Source organism: Pan paniscus, chromosome 1 (assembly GCF_029289425.2).
Source record: "Pan paniscus chromosome 1, NHGRI_mPanPan1-v2.0_pri, whole genome shotgun sequence".
In the NCBI taxonomy this organism is placed as follows: domain Eukaryota; kingdom Metazoa; phylum Chordata; class Mammalia; order Primates; family Hominidae; genus Pan; species Pan paniscus.
Window position 1 is genome coordinate 156,708,001 of NC_073249.2, and position 17,147 is coordinate 156,725,147.

General features: G+C 35.2%; 1 protein-coding gene across 1 annotated transcript in view; it reads left to right on the forward strand.

Moving 5' to 3' along the window:
- Positions 1–17,147, forward strand: part of LRRC40 (leucine rich repeat containing 40) — a 60,934-nt gene that overhangs the window by 39,824 nt on the left and 3,963 nt on the right. The window contains exons 10-13 of the mRNA XM_003830608.4: positions 6,514–6,622; positions 10,144–10,251; positions 13,393–13,503; positions 14,722–14,799. Of these exons, the coding sequence (XP_003830656.1) occupies positions 6,514–6,622; positions 10,144–10,251; positions 13,393–13,503; positions 14,722–14,799 (406 nt within the window). The remainder of the gene's footprint in view (positions 1–6,513; positions 6,623–10,143; positions 10,252–13,392; positions 13,504–14,721; positions 14,800–17,147) is intronic.

Genomic DNA, 17,147 nt, shown 5'->3' on the forward strand with positions numbered 1-17,147 from the left:
CTTTTTCCTTATCAAAGCATAACTTTATTATTTATAAGTAATAAGTATTTTCTCAGTGAAAAGATGCTCAGTGAAAGAGCAATCTACATACTTATCTAGAGGCACATAAGAATCACCTGTGGAGCTTTTTAAAAACTACATGCCCAGGCCAGACTTTAGCCCAATTAAATCTGGATTTTGGGGTAATGGGGCCTAAGTATTTAAACAATAGTTAGAGTGGAATTGCATTTAATTATCTCTAAATTTTCTGGAGCTCTTTGAGGAAAAAGTTGGGACACTTCATTGCTTCATATTTTTTTTTTCCTTCGGCTTTTCTTCTCTGCTTTTTAACTACTCTTTTCTCAGTTTTAGAGGTAGAAAAGGGATTGGTGAAAATTGAAAACAGTGCTGATCATTTGATTCAAAGGATGCTGGTAAAATGAGATAAAAACTTTGGCTGAAGTGAGTAGAGACTGCTAACTTTAAAGAAACTGAACAATCCAGAAGCATGAAGTTATGTACCAGTTTAAAATAAACTTTCATTAAAAGGCACTTGTCTGTGATGCTTCAAATGTAGAAACGTGGTCCACAGATTCCTCAGACTCCACTGTGTCAAAGAAAAATCTTGTTCTCTTTTAAAGCTTATTAAGTTTTGGTTGCGATTAATTTATATTCTTCCCAGTGTCTAGCAGAAGTGCAGTAATTCATGTAGGATTTAGATAAACTTTGCACAATGTACTGTTATTTACCTTTTGCTAGGAAGAGTACATATACAAGTCCCAGATATCCTATAAATATAACTCTGAAATTGTTATTATTTTTGAAAAATTAATCTTTTTCTAGAGTACTTAAATCATTCTCCACAGATGATCATTATTATAATTTTTACATTTTAATTGATGTGTTGTTATGTTGACCCTACACATCTCTATCTGTAGAATGCAGATAATACCTTTTTGAAAGGTGTGTTTTGAGGATCACAATTTCATGAGGTAGCATTGTGTGGAATTACCCTAAAATGTCCTTGATTCATCTAAATAGTATTAAACCTTCTTATTTGGTTATCACAGACTTTCAAATAATCCTGATAGTTAATTACTTGTTCTCTGTTCTACATCAATAGGCTAGGTAAATATCAATGGACTATAATTTAAAAATTTGTTTTTATTGTTTATAAAATATCTTTTTAAGGACTGGGTTTGAGGTTTGCAAGTTAGCAATCTGACATGCAAATCTTACACTCATTACAGTTTGTGATAAGCTCAAAGGATCGATTTTAGATTTAAAAAAAAGACCCTTGTAAGAAGAGCATCTCAAGTTGGAGATGTTAAGTGAGTGCAGGTTCTAAAGCCTCCCCAGTTTATTGGCGGGAGATATGTTCCAGTGGTGATGATACTGTGCCTGCCAAGGGTGAGGTCCTGCCAGATTGGTAAAATTCCCCAGTGGGTCCTGCTGTGGTTTCAGTGATGGTTTCCCCTCTACAATTTTGTTGAGACTTAATCCCCAGTGCAACAGTACTGAGAATTGTGGTCTTTGGGAGGAGATTTGAATCTTAAGGGCTCCACTCTCATGAATAGGATTGGCACTCTTTTTTTCTTTTTTCTTTTGATATGGAGTTTCGCTCTCGTTGCCCAGGTTGGAGTGCAATGTCGCGATCTCGGCTCACTGCAACCTTTGCCTCCTGGGTTCAAGCGATTCTCCTGCCTCAGCCTCATAAGTAGCTGGGATTACAGGCATGTGCCACCACGCCCGGCTAATTTTGTATTTTTAGTAGAGATAGGGTTTCTCCATGTTGGTCAGCTGGTCTCAAACTCCCGACCTCAGGTGATCCACCCGCCTCGGCCTCCCAAAGTGCTGGGATTACGTGTGTGATCCTAGCCACTGCACCTGGCCAGATTGGCACTCTTATAAAAAAAGGGTTTGAGGTTGAAGGCAGTGTTCTCTTGCACTTCTGCCTTATGCCATATGAGGACACAGCAAGAGCGCCCCCACCAGAGACCAAATGCTGGGCCTTGATCTTAGACTTCTCAGCCTTCACAATTGTGAGAAATAAATGTCTATTGTTTATAAATTACCCAGTTTGTGGTATCTTGTTATAGTAGCACAAATGGACTAAGACAGGTGCCAACCCCAATTATGCCATCATGGCATTAAGCTTAATTACTTTATTTGATTGCAAACATTGCCTTTATTCAAGCTCTATCACCTGATTCTGATCTGTGTTCTGAGTTTAATTTCTTGCTCTGTCACCAGGATCATCTAGCTATGCTACCTTTGATAGACATAATAATGACCCTTCAATGATGGCCACACCCTAATCCCTGAAACCTGTGAATGGGTTACCTTACATGGCAAAGGGCAATTAAGATTGCTAATTGACTGACTTTAAAATAAGGATATTATTATGAATTGTGTTGGCCCAATATAATCACAAGGATTCTTAAAAGTAGAAGAGAGAAGCAGAAGAGGAGGTCAGCGTAATAGGATGTGAGAAGAACCACTGTTGCTGGCTTAACATGGAGGAGGAAGGCCATGAAGCAAGGAATATGAGGTGGCTACTAGAAGTTGGAAAGGGCAAGGAATCAGATTGTTTTTAGAAAAAGGAATTCAGGCTGGGGGCGGTGGCTTACGACTGTAATCCCAGCACTTTGGGAGGCCGAGGTGGGCGGATCAGAAGGTCAGGAGATCGAGACCATACTGGCCAAGATGAAGAAACCCCGTATCTACTAAAAATACAACAATTAGCTGGGCATGATAAAGTTCCATGGTGGCGCGTGCCTGTAATCCCAGCTACTCGGGAGGCTGAGGCAGGAGAATCGCTTGAACCAGGGAGTCAGAGGTTGCAGTGAGCCAAGATGGTGCCACTGCACTCCAGCCTGGCAACAGAGTGAGACTCTGTCTCAAAAAAAAAAAAAAGAAAAGAAAAGGAAAAAGGAATACAGACTTGCCATTGCCAAACCCCTGATTTTAGCCCAATGAGACCCATTGCAGACTTCTGAACTACAAAACTGTAAGATAATGTTTGTGTGTTTTAAGTCACTAAGTTTGTGGTAATTTGTTAAAGCAACCATAGAAAACTCATAAATTGGGCATAAAATAATTTATGCCAGTAAATTATATATTAATGAATTGGAATCATATTTTTAGTTTCTTTGCAATCTTGTACTAAGGAACAGTCGTTGGGCAATTATTGTCTCTGTTATCAGGCTTAGGATGGACTCTGCACAATAGACCTGGCCATAGTTTATCACTCACAGTATCTTACTCATTTTTATATCCCCAGCACTTAGTACAATGACTGCCGCCGAGTAGAAGCACAGTAACAGTTTGGGGGATAAATGAATACATTTGTAGTAATTAGATCTGGACCCAGGGATTGCTACTGGTTATGCATTATCAATTTATGTTCATCATCTTTCATGTGATAAAAGTGGGGTGCTTCACTAAAGAAATAGGTTTGGATATTTAGTGTCCATTGGCTTCACCTGGAGCGCTTGGTGAACCAGATTGCTGGGCTGCACTCTCAGAATTTATGATTCATAGGTTTGGGGTTGAGCCTGGAAATTTGCATTTCTAACAAGTTCCCATGTTAGGGTGATGTTGCTGTTCTGGGGACCACACTTTGGGGCATTTTATGCCTCTGTCCCTCTCAGATGTCTTCTCAGGGGACAAACTAGCTCTGCATGTTCTCCAAGAACTATCTGCTTTTTTTTTGTAGCCACCCACTCCATCCTTAGGGGTTATACTCTACAGGCCTGGCTAACACATTTAGTAGTTTTCCTAAGGTTCGTTCTTCCAACCCCCAGCCTGTTGCCTCAGAAAATGATGGTTCACTTAGTTCCTCTCATTTTAAGAGTAATACAGGATAATAAAATCAAACGTTAAAATCTAAAAAATGAAATGGAGAAGTTTAAAAGATGGCAAATTCTTTTCAATTCTTCTACTATTGACAAGAACTTGTAATTTCTCACTCCATTCTGAGGTGGTTACTCTCTTGGGAATTACCCTCAACACATACTGCTCCCATAAAAATACATTCAACATACATATATTACTGTACTTACCATACTATTTTGTAATTTTTGTTTATTTTGTCCACTAGATTGAGTTCATCTTCTGTCTTCGTCTCTTACTTATAATAGTACCTACCAGTTTATGTGTGATGGATAATGTTATAGAATGAAGGAACAAATAAATAACCAAATGGACTCTAGTTTTTTACTCTTATTTCTAAGAGACAGGATCATCAGCTTTTCCAACCCCTTCTAAACCTTCTGGAGAGGCAGAGTGATCAGTGCCTATTTGCTTCAAAGGGATAAATTGAAGCTCTGAAGACTTTGTTCTAGGTGACACTCGTTCAACTAAATCACCCATCATGCCCTCCAAACTCACCAAATGAATACATTTGAAAATTTCTTTTTTTTTTTTTGAGAGGGAGCCTCGCTCTGTCGCCCAGGCTGGAGTGCAGTGGCGCGATCTCGCACTGCAAGCTCCGCCTCCCGGCTTCACGCCATTCTCCTGCCTCAGCCTCCCTAGTAGCTGGGACGACAGGCGTCCGCCACTGGCCGAAAATTTCTTAAAAAGGTATCTCCATGGCCGGGCGTGGTGGCTCACGCCTGTAATCCCAGCACTTTGGGAGGCCAAGGCAGGCGGATCACGAGATCAGGAGATCAAGAGCATCCTGGCTAACACGGTGAAACCCCGTCTCTACTAAAAATACAAAAAATTAGCTGGGCGTGGTGGCGGGCGCCAGTAGCCCCAGCTACTCGGGAGGCTGAGGCAGGAGAATGGCGTGAACTCGGGAGGCGGAGCTTGCCGTGCGAGATCGCACCACTGCACTCCAGCCTGGGCGACAGAGCGAGACTCCCTCTCAGAAAAAAAAAAAATAATGAGATATCTGCATTCTTGCTTATGTGATTGACCTCTTATTTGGCTGTGTTCTTGTCAGTCACTTGTACAATTACAACTTTTTTTTTCTCCCTCTCTGGAAACTTATAGGATCTTCTATTCGTTGCCATTGTTTGAAATTTTATGGTAATTAACTTTGGTGTGGTTCTACTTTTATTTATTGTGTTTGGCACTTACATGGCCCTTTCAATTTGAAATTTTGATGTTTTTAAAAATTATGTAGTTTTTTAAATGAAAAAGACAGTAAATGCACATGGTTAAAAAAAAAACAACAATACGCGAAGATATATAATGAAAGGAAATCTCTCTCGCAACAGTCTTCTCCCCAGAGACAATAGACTCTCTCCTTATATTCTCCTTGATGCTGATTATTAAAAGGAGCTCTTTGGAAATTGTTGAGAATACCCTACCTCATATGATCATGGTAGTATACATAGATATTTTAAAAACAATGCTGGATTTTGTTGCTGGTTTAATAGTGTCTCTCTGCTTATTTAATTTTGGCACTGTATTACGTATTATTTAAAGTAACTTAACCAAACTGCTAGGGGAGTAGTACTACTACTAGAGCATTAACTTGATGTTAATACTTTCCTTGATGTCTTTCATTTCTGTTTGATATTCTGTCATTTATTCTGTGCTACTTCTGTGAATAAAGTATTCATATGATACTTGCCTGGGAAGCAATAATAGCTTAATCATTATTGACTAATGAATAACTGATGAGCTCAATGCAAGAGAAATATACTTAGTAATATTCAACAAATGTTTATTGAATGCCTACTGGGCTGAAGCAAGATCAGGTATACTACTAATTTTTTTTGTTTTCTTTTGGTGTGCCTTCTGCTCTTATGTGTTAATGCTGGGACTGTTTCATCGTTTTCACATTGTTGAAAAGTGATAGTCTCATTTTACTTCTCTATCGTTCAAGTCTTTTTTGCAGATAACACAAAGCCATTTCTTTTAAAATGTGTATTTTAAAAAATATGTATACCATATGATGACAGTGTTAAACAGTCTCGAGATTAGTAAGGTGGTTGATGGTGCGTGAATGTGTGAGTATGCAAGCATGTTAGGAAAATATCTATAAAAAATAAAGTCTTTCATTTGCTAAGAAAAAAATCTTAACATATAAAATGTACCAGAGACTTACTCAGTTATGCAGATTGTCAAATTTCAAGTGATTGAGGATAATCAATTTTGTTGTCTCCTAAACTAAAAAGCATATGCTTATTTGGTAGACATTTGAGGGAAATAATGGTTTTCTTTCATTAACAAATTTCTTCTAGTGGACCATATTATTTTACTTAAGAGGAAGGATTACTTGTTATTTGTTTCTTCTTATACATCATAGTTATTCTATGAAGGTTCTTTCTTACTGCTAAATTTCCTTTCAGTAGGATTCATTAAACAGTTTTGAAGCCATGCTACAGTAACTTTATTTTCTATTAATTAAATATTAAATTCCAGATTGAGATTTGAGTCATTGGAAATAAAGCATATGACTAAAGGCATTCTCACCAATAATATCTAGAAATCACGTACACTGTTTTAATATATTATCAAGAATTTTAACAATGACTTTGTAGTATAAATATTGGCTTCATATAACTTTTCTTTTGCCAGATGATGGACCTAGCCAAAGTGAGTCTGCTACTGAGACTGCCATGACACTACCAAGTGAATCCAGAGTCAATATACATGCCATCATTACATTAAAAATATTAGACTATAGGTATGTAATTTATTATTATTTTTATTTTTATTTTTATAGAGATAGGGTCTTACTGTGTTGCCCAGGCTGGTCTTGAGCTTCTTGGGCTCAAGCCATCCTCCTGCTTTGGCCTCCCAAAGTGCTAGGATTATAGGCTTGAGCTACCATGCTTGGCCTAATTTATTTTTTTTAAACATTACCAAACATGTAGGAAACTTTTCAGAAAGAAACCCTTCAGTAAAAAGGACAATTGATGAGGAAAAATTCATCAGAGTACTTGACTTAGAATAATAATAATTGCAAAAAACCATGATGAAATAGAAGGATATTAAAACTATAATAAAAATAGAAGGATATTAAAAATATAAATGACCTTCAGTGTCCATTCCTTCTGCAGTTTGTGTTTTACTATGCTTGAGAGAGAGATGGTTTTGTTAATAGTGATATTTTTATAATGGGAACATTTTATTGTTATAAAAAAAAGAATGACAGTATTGATAATAAAGTTCTTTGATTCAGTAATCAGCATCCAGAGAGAATTTCATATTGGTGGGTGTCTATGTTAGTAAATAAGAAACTAGTATCATTTAGTTAATGAAAACCTTGACCAGCAGGCAAAGCTTGAGAGGTTGTACCCTGCTGATTTATCTGAACACAAGTCAAATAATGTATCATAGTAATAATGTGCTGTGGTAGCAAATATTCCAAAACTGAAAAAATTACAATGTTAGTATATAAATTGAGACAAAGCCAAAAAATTTTAAATATTTTTTATGGAAGTATATGAAATTGGGAAAAGAAGATACCTATGCAGAGATTGAAAGTAGTTGTATCCTTTCAGTACTAAGGCAACAACAACAAAAACATAAGCAATACTGTCAAAATTTTTGTAGCAATTGGTTCATTTATGGGTATTGTAGTGAAAATACAAAAGAATATAGACTGAAGTCAGATAGGTGACTAGATTTATTCAAGAATCTACACGGCCAACATCAGCGTATGGTCTTTTATCCTTAATGTATCAGTAGGAACTATCTTCTTAGCAGTCAGGATACAGTCTCCATTTCACATTTGTTGTGTTTCATTCATATTGTTCTCACCTCTTGCCTGCCACTCTTAGAAATCACTACTCTAAGCTAAGTTTCTTTTGCCACACTAACACAGGTAGCACTCTTCTGTACTTATATTTGACTCTTTCTTATAGAGCATGGCAACTTAGCTTTTTTTTGTTTTTGTTTTTTGAAGCAGGGTCTTGCTCTGTTGCCCAGGCTGGAGTACAGTGGCGTTATCTCGGCTCACTGTAACCTCAACCTCCTGGCTCAAGCGATTCCCCCACCTCAGCCTCCCAAGTAGCTGGAACTGCTGCACGCTATCCTGCCCAGCTAATTTTTTTATTTTTTGTAGAGATGGGGCCTCTCTATGTTACCCAGGCTGTTCTCGAACTCCTGAGCTCAAGTGATCCTCCTGCCTCAGCTTCTCAAAGTGCTGGGATTACAGGCATGAGCCACCATGCCTGGCCAACTTAGCATATCTTATCTTCCAAATAATATACCCATTTATTCAGTAGATATTTTTGGAGTCTACTAAGTATCACATTCTGTGCTAGGTATCATAAATAAACTGATTGATGAGACAGACTTCATTCCTGCCTTAGGCTTTTTTTAGCTTAGAATTTCTTTTATGCCTGACTTCTGGCTTCCATTCCCTCCTATACAGATACCATTTATTGAGTCTCTATTCTAAGGGGATCTAGGGTGTTGTACTAGGTACATATGCTGTTGCTTTTAATCATGCAGACAATCTATAAAGTAGTATTGGTCCAATTTTATTTGGGATAACCATTTCTACTTCTTAAAGGCACAGATATCACAAAAGCATAATCTTAGATTGCTTTGATTCTAAATTTATTCGAATTTGTTTTTCTTAAAGACTTTAACTGGAAAGGAGTGTCCTATTTAAAATATAAATTATCAATCTCAAGGCATAAATGCTTTCAACTAAAATTTTTAAATAGCATGAATCTTTTAAGTCTGACTAGCATGAGTCAGTTCCCCATGAACTTGAGCATTTGTGATTGAAGAGATGAAAATGCTGCATCTACACAGAAGAAAATGGGATGCTAAAGCAGAAGTAGAAGGTATAATAACTGTGAAATGTAGGCTGTCTTTTTACATATTTGTATTACAGTGCATTTCTTATACAGTTCTTCCATATTATACATTATATGTAATGTTTTTCTGTTCATAGTCATTCATTTGGCATTCCGTTGAAGTTTCTTGAAGGTAGATGACATTGTGTTAAGCACTAATGATTTTAAAAGAAGAATGTAAGGATAATGGCTAATTATTACATTAAAAAAACAGTTAAATCTGCAAATGTTAGAGTTCTATATAGTAGTCCCGCTTATCCACAGTTTCACTTTCTGCAATTTGGGTTACTTGTGATCAGGTGCAGTCCGAAAATATTAAATGGAAAATTCCAGATGTAAACAATTTATAAGTTTTAAATTGTGCACATTCTGAGTAGCATCATGGAATTTTATGCTATCCCTCTCTGACCTGCCCTCTCTGACCTGTCATGTCTCATGACCTGGGACATGAATCATCCCTTTGTCAGCATATCCATGCTGTATATGCTGCCCATCCTTAGTCACTTAGTAGTCATCTTGTTATCAGATTGAAAAAATATGGTGTATACTATATAGGATTCAGTCCTCTCAGAAGATTCTGGCATCCCCGGGGGGTCTAGATAAAGGGGAACTACTGTATTTTCATTTAAGATTAAATTTATATTTTATTGAAAACCTTACTGAACATTTTAATAAAGAGGAAATTTATATTTACATTTGAAAACATGTGGCATAAATAACAATAAATAGTCCTTCAGATTCTAATGTCACAGAACTGAGATTCAGGGGAGGTAAGTTATAAAGCTCATTAATGATAGAAATAGGAATAGTTTAATCTCAGTCCACTGCTCTGTCTACCTTGTCACATACTAAAGGAGAGAGAAATTGATCCAGGTTACTAAACTAAAATTAAACTAATTTTAAATTAATTAAACTAATTTTAGTTAGTTTAGTATAATGTTGAACTTTTTTAAAAAGTTATTATCTTGCAGAAATTATATACCCAAATAAATTTGACAGAAAACTCCTCTTATAGATTTTTAAGACGTGGCAACAACTAGCTTTTAAAATTATAGATTTAATTCTACTCAGAGGTAAAGGAATGGGCTCCATTTGCTATATGACTTGTAGATATCTTAGACTCTGAAGATAAATATCTATTTTTATTCACATTGAGTATATGAATGCCCAGAAAATGTAGCACAATATGTTATAACACAATATGTTGTCTGAATTCCTAACAGTGAACCTTTTATGGCTTGGTAGATTATGTGGCATTTGTTACAAAATTTTATAATCAATGGCTTTGAAAAATTTCATAAAATCTTTAAACACCTTTAAAAATGAAGAGTAATAATCATATCTTTTTGGACTGCTAAGAATGGTTCGTTTTTTAAAACCATTTTTCATTTAGTGATAAACAAGCAACTTTGATTCCTGATGAGGTGTTTGATGCAGTAAAAAGCAACATCATCACTTCTATTAACTTCAGTAAGAATCAACTATGTGAAATTCCAAAAAGGTAAGAACTATGATGCCATGTCTATAGGTTGTGACTCATTCTGTTGTTTTTCCATCTTGGTTTTTAAATTGGTTTTTCCATATTGTTTTTTAAATTTAAAACTATATGTAAAAATTTTTACATTATTAATATTAGAGGGATTTAGCAAAATGTCATTAAGTATTTACTGACACAATTTTATCATTTGTTCTGCGAGGTATAGAGGTTTTAAAAAAATTTGTTTCTTTTTCTTTTTTGTTTAAACTTGGAAAATGGGTATAAGAATTATTAAAAACATTATTTTTCCCATATAATGAAATATAGGGAATTATATATATATATATTCTCATATAATGAAATATTAGGGAAAATTGTTAAGAGACTGTCTAACATCAGGTCCATGTGGATTAATAGGAATTTCCATTTGGGGCTTTATGTTAATGAATTGCCAAGCCACTAATTTTTCCACTGATAGGAAAAGCAAAATTAACTGAAGCCTGTTAATATTTTTCTCCTAGAAAAGGATTCTTCACATGCAGTCATTTGCTTTATACATTGTACTGTTAAATACATTTTTTGTTGTTAATTACAGCAAAATCTTTAGATTATGAGTGTTAATTTAGTATATTGTTGAACTTTAAAAAACATTTGTTATCTAGCAGTAAACTATATACCCAAAGAAAGCTGACAGATAATCTAGCAATTAAAACAACCCAATGTGAGACAGGATAGGGTACTGATAAGGAACTTGAGCAATAGAGTCAATTGCTTATACCATATCCCAGACCTGCTGTATAGTTTTTGGACAGGTTAACTAGCTGTTCTTAGTTTTCTCACCTGTGAAATAGGGATAATAATAGTGCCTGTTTATAAGAATTAAACTAAATGACATAATCCACACAAAGCATTTAACTAGAGCCTAATGCTTTTATGCACGTAAATACTTAAAAGGGAAAAAAAAGGTGATGTCGTGGAGGAGAGTGATGTGATGAATTGAGAAAGTTGAATGACTTTCATCTGACTATCAAAAATTTTTTAGATGTTTAAAGCTTTTAAAAAGTGAGACAAACTATAATTTGCTTTCTATTTCTCAGAGCATAGTTTAGGGAATGTAGATCTTAAAAGACGACAAATTTAAGATAGTCCATTGCAAAAGGGATCTCTAGTCCATCTTCTGGTTCGCTCTTGTTTTAAAGGACTGAGAGGATATTTGATAGAATTGAGCATTTAGATTTGCTCTCAGGACAGGTTTGCTTTGGGGGGGGGGCGGGTCCTGGATCAAATAAGTTAATTGGGAATAAAGATATATTTAAGAGACATTACTTATTATTTACTGCCTCGTTTTATCTCACTATCTGGCTCTTCTTTTGCAAAATAATGTCATTCTGTTGACACAGCTATTATATCACATTTTGAGCAACTTAGAATGTCAAGAAAATAATCAAGACATGCCTTATTACATGGACATGTTGCATTAAAAAAGCCATGCTTTTCTCTAGAAAGTTCCCAAACAACTTTCCGTTTTAAAAAAAATTTTAATTAACAATTCATGCTTTTCACCAAAGATTATAAAAATAATACATATTCATAAAATTTTGGAATAAATAAAGGAATATATCAGTTGTAGTTTCATCACTGATTTACTCGGTTAACTTTGTGGCATACTGCATATTTTATTTCAAGCTAGTCTCCATTTGGAGTTATACATGCAATTTGTGTCTTTTTTTTTTTTTGAGACAGGATCTCACTCTGTTGCCCCTACTGGAGTTCACTGGCACAATCGCGGCTCAGTGCAGCCTTAACCTCTCAGGTTGAAGTGATCCTCCCACCTTAGCCTCCCTAGTGGCTGGGACTACAGGCATATGCCACCACACCCCGCTAATTTTTGTAGAGACCAGGTTTTGCCATGTTGCCCAGGCTGGTCTCAAACTCTTGAGCTCAACTGATCCACTTGCCTTGGCCTTCCAAAGTGCTGGGATTACAGGTGTGAGCCACCATGCTTGGCCATAATTTGTATCTTGACTGGTTTATTTGTCATAAGTATTTTTCTGTTTATAAACCATACTTTAAAAATGTAATTTAACTATATACTTTAAGGTTGATTATGACAATAAAGGAAACATATTTTTTCTCTAGGCCAGATTTCTAGAAAAATTATTAAGTCAGAGTTTGACTCGATATATCAAAAAAAGTTTTATCAAATTTTATCAGTTACACATTGAAATTCATTTTCTTTCACTACATCTTTTTCAGCACAGCATTTTATATCCTTTCTTTTTTTTTCTTTGCTAATGAGATAGACTAAGTTGTAATTTAACTTTCATTTGGTTGTCTTTTTTTTTTGAGACAGAGTTTTGCTCTTGTTGCCCAGGCTGGAGTGCAGTGGCGTGATCTCAGTTCACTACAACCTCCGCCTCCCAGGCTCAAGCAATTCTCTTGCCTCAGCCTCCCGAGTAGCTGGGATTACAGGTGCCTGCCACCATGCCTGGCTAATTTTTTGTGTTTTTAGTAGAGGCGGAGTTTCACCATGTTGGCCAAGCTGGTCTTGAACTCCTGACCTCAAGTAATCCACCTGCCTCAGCCTCCTAAAGTGCTGAGATTATAGGTGTGAGCCACCGTGCCCAGCCAACTTTCATTTGTTAGTAAATCATATTAATAACAGGAATAAAACTATAAACCTTGATTAGGCTTACTTAGAAATGTTTAATTCTTCCTCTTTAAGTTTTAAACTAAAGCTTCTTAGTGGTAATACACTACTTATGTAGTAGAAAACTACTATGTTACAGGATGTCTGTTTAACAATTTGTTTTATGGATTCAAGTTATTAATAGAATAAAGTATAAAAATTTTCTAGGTTTGATTTTTCTCCTTCGTGCCATAGTTGGTTTAAATATAAAATAAATAGTTTTTTAAGTGAAACTTTAATGTATATATAAAGCCAAATAGAAACTTTTGGACAGATAAGAGTGAGCCTTTTTTAAAAAATTATTTTTATTAGTTACATATCCAAACTCATTAATGTTCCTGTGAAAAAGTAAAAGGTACAAAAAGTCATAATTAGCAGAAGTTAAATATAGGAATTTCTCCCTTTGATCTGCTTACAGTTTTGAAGTTCTGGCAGTGAATTCAAGTACTAACATTTTAAAATTATTTTTGTTTCAGGATGGTAGAACTGAAGGAAATGGTTTCTGATGTCGATCTCAGTTTTAATAAACTTTCCTTTATATCCTTGGAGTTATGTGTGCTTCAGAAATTGACTTTTTTAGATCTCAGGTATTTATTGATACTATTGCTTGACTTTTTAAAAAGTTATAACTTGTCTTTGAGTTTTGCCTAACTTATTCTTTTTACCTCATATTTTCCTAGGTATGTATGGAAACTGGCCTTTATTTATTAACAATAGTTTAGGAGAATCCAAAAATAGTGTTTAGGAAACCCGAGACAGAATTTAGGAAAAATACTGTAATCAGACATTTATAATTGTAAGCAATTTACAAGTTATGTCATAAGACAAAATTACTGAAAATATTAACCCCTTCTAAGCAAAATTACAAATAAGACATGGAAAGTATTTTTTTCACATTGTTTATTTTCTGAAAGTAAATAGTATAAAACCAGCTGAGTGGGTTATTCAACACAACTTAATGCAGACAATAACTGGAGAAAAGTACAGAGAATGTAGATATAGAAAAAGAATATAGATTGTACTGTAGAAAGTATGACTTTACATATTAGGCTTGACTTCTGAACACAAAGAAATAGGTTAGAGAAAAGTATTTATTTGTAATAGGTAGTCATCTAGTTGGGAATAATTTTCTCACAGGTACTTTCATTATTAGTAGTTATATTGGCTCTAAAATCCTTTTACCTTTTTGTTAACTTTTCTTCTAACATTGCTCCCAGATCTTTCCAACAGTAAATGAGATTTTGTTTATTGCCATGTTTCATTGTAAGAGCTAAAAAAAAAATAGTCATTGTGTAAATATAAATTCTAAACTTAGAGTAGGAATAGATTTGCTTTATACCTATGGAGTAGAAAACTCCAAATCTCTTAATAGAATCTTTTTAACTTCTTGGTTCATTTTTAAAATAATTTTTAAATTCCTCTTAGAGTAGAATTTCATGTCTGTGTCATATATATTAACACCAATGGAATATTTATGTGGTATTATAGACATGGGGGAAATATTAAAGACCCCACTTTGAAGGAGTTAGTTTACAGTGTTTACCCTGTAATCACTATTAAACCTGTAAAGAATTCATTGCATTATCAATTGGTTGCATATTGGTATTATTAGGATTTGGCATACTAACCGAATAACTGCGGTAGGTGACTGATTCAGAATTCTCAGAACTCAGCCTTTATAAAGTCAGATCAAGGATTGACAAACTAATCTACATATTTTTTTTTCTGCTCAACATTTTAATTATAAATTAAACTTGTAAAATTTTTCAAACTTTATAAATCTTCTGTTTTGATTTCCAATTTAGGAACAATTTTTTAAATTCTTTGCCAGAAGAAATGGAATCACTGGTAAGACTGCAAACGATCAATCTTTCCTTTAATAGGTAAGAGAACAGACAATTCTAATTGTTATTCTGTGGAAATATGTAGATCTTTCTCATTGGAGAAAACAAAAGCCAAAAAAACAAAAAGGCCCCTTCTACTTTATTTCAATATCCAGATTTTATTTTCACTTAGTTCTTCTTAGAGTTAAAAATATTATTTTCTTAGAATTCTCATAGTTGATGTCTAACATATTTTTCATTCCTTTTTACCATTTTGAGAAACCTGTAGCCTAAAAAGACAAAATAAATAATTACAATTGCTCTAATGGAAGGATAGTGCACGGGAAAATGTCTTCTGAGATTACTTTAAGGTAGAGGAGATAGCATTGAAACTGAGGTTTGAAAAATAGACATTTGCCAGCCATTCAGGTAGAGAGCATTCTAGTTAGAGCTAATAGCATATGCCAAGGGACAAAGATGTGAGAACATATGGGGTGTTTGGGAAACTTCAAGAAGTTCAATGTGCTTTGGACAATAAAGCAAGCAGGTAGAGGAGTAGAAGGAACAGATAAAGTTTGGCAAGTAAGCAGTAGCCAGACCTTGAGCTTTTTGTGCTCAACGAAACTTAGATTTTGTTCTGCAGACACTATCAAGATACTGCAGATAGTTAAGAGCAACTAATATTTATTGGGAGCTTATTATTCTGCTGGTGCTGTACTAAGTACTTTACATGTAATAGCTCAGGCTTACAAGAACCCTACATGGTAGGTTCTGTTACTGTGTTCATTTAAAAATCAAGGATTAGAAGCTAAATAACTCATCTAAGGTATGCATAAATAGTAAATTATACAGCTGAGATTTGAGTCCAGGTGGTTTGGCTCCAGAAGTTGGGCTCTTAACAACTATGTCACATTGTTTCTCATGATGAAAATGGATTCTAAAAACAATTTAATTAAAATATGAATAACTGGCCAGGTGCAGTGACTGACACCTGTAATCCCAGCACTTTGGAAGGCCGAGGTGGGCGGATCACCTGAGGTCAGGAGTTTGAGACCAGCCTGGCCGATATGGTGAAACTCCATCTCTACTAAAAATACAAAAATTAGCCAGGCGTGGTGGTGGCCTGTAAACCCAGCTACTCAGGAGGCTGAGGCAGGAGAATCGCTTGAACCCCAGGAGGCAGAGGTTGCAGTGATCCAGGATTGCGTCACTGCACTCCAGCCTAGGCGACAGAGCAAGACTCTGTTCTCAAAAAATAAATAAAATTTAAAAAATAAAATATTAGCAGCTAATATTTAATGCAACCTAGATAATGTCCTAAGGTCTTCAAATACATTCATTTAATCCTTATAACAAGTGTATATGTTTAGTACTATTATTATTCCTCATTTATAGATGAGGAAGCTAATGCATAGTGATGTTAAAATATTGCTCATTTTAATTTTTCTTCTGTCTGCTCCATTACTTGTCCTTTCTAGTATATAGATTGCACCATTATTGTCATTATTTTAAAATACGTGCACTTCTCAGATCTCTCCTAATTTTTACTTGTGAATTGAGCTATCAGTTTTATATTGTGTTGTCAATTGAGCTAACAATTGCCTTGCAAGTAATGTCTTTGGGGAAGTGCCAAAAGCTAGCCTAAACTTCCGTGTTATCAGGTAATTATCTTGTTCATGGGTTGCAGGGAGGGAAGAGAAGAGCCTATTAAGGGGTCATTTGGTCCATCTGTACTCTTGGCTATTGCTTCTCTAGTCTCACTGGAACTTCAGCACTGCCTTGAGTTTACACTTCACTATTGCTTTTTTTCATCAAGGCAGCAAAGGAAGGGGGCGGTATGCGGAAATGAAAAGGCCAAAGCTCTCGTTCCTGCCCATTCTTCTATTTTCTAGTCAAGGCTGCAGTTCACCTCATGCTAAAACTGTGCTAGCCTTTGTGCCCTGCGGGGTCCTCAGCCATTTTATGTTAATTGCAAGTATTGCTTTGAGAGCTATTAGCCTTCCCATATCTTGTGGCATCTTCAGGGTTGCTTGGACAAGAAAGCCAGCAGTCTATGCTAATTTGTTATCTTTTTAAGAACCCAAAGTGTACTCATTTTAGAAGCCTCAGTCAAAGCAAAATATAAATCTTGAATTTTACTTAATATATTGGGAGTGATTATGTTTCATAAGAAGTAAAAGTGAAAGGAAGAATACCTACATGGATACATTTAGAGAAGATTTCCTCTTGAATGTGAACAGAAAAACATGGGAGAATTTACTCTGAAGTTTTGCTGATTTTATACAATAAATAGTAACTGTTACAAGTCTGTCTGTTTAACATGTATTTAAAGGTTTTCAAAATTAGCCCTTTCTCTTTATTTTTTGTAAAATTCAAATACAGGACTTAATGCCAATTACAGAATAACA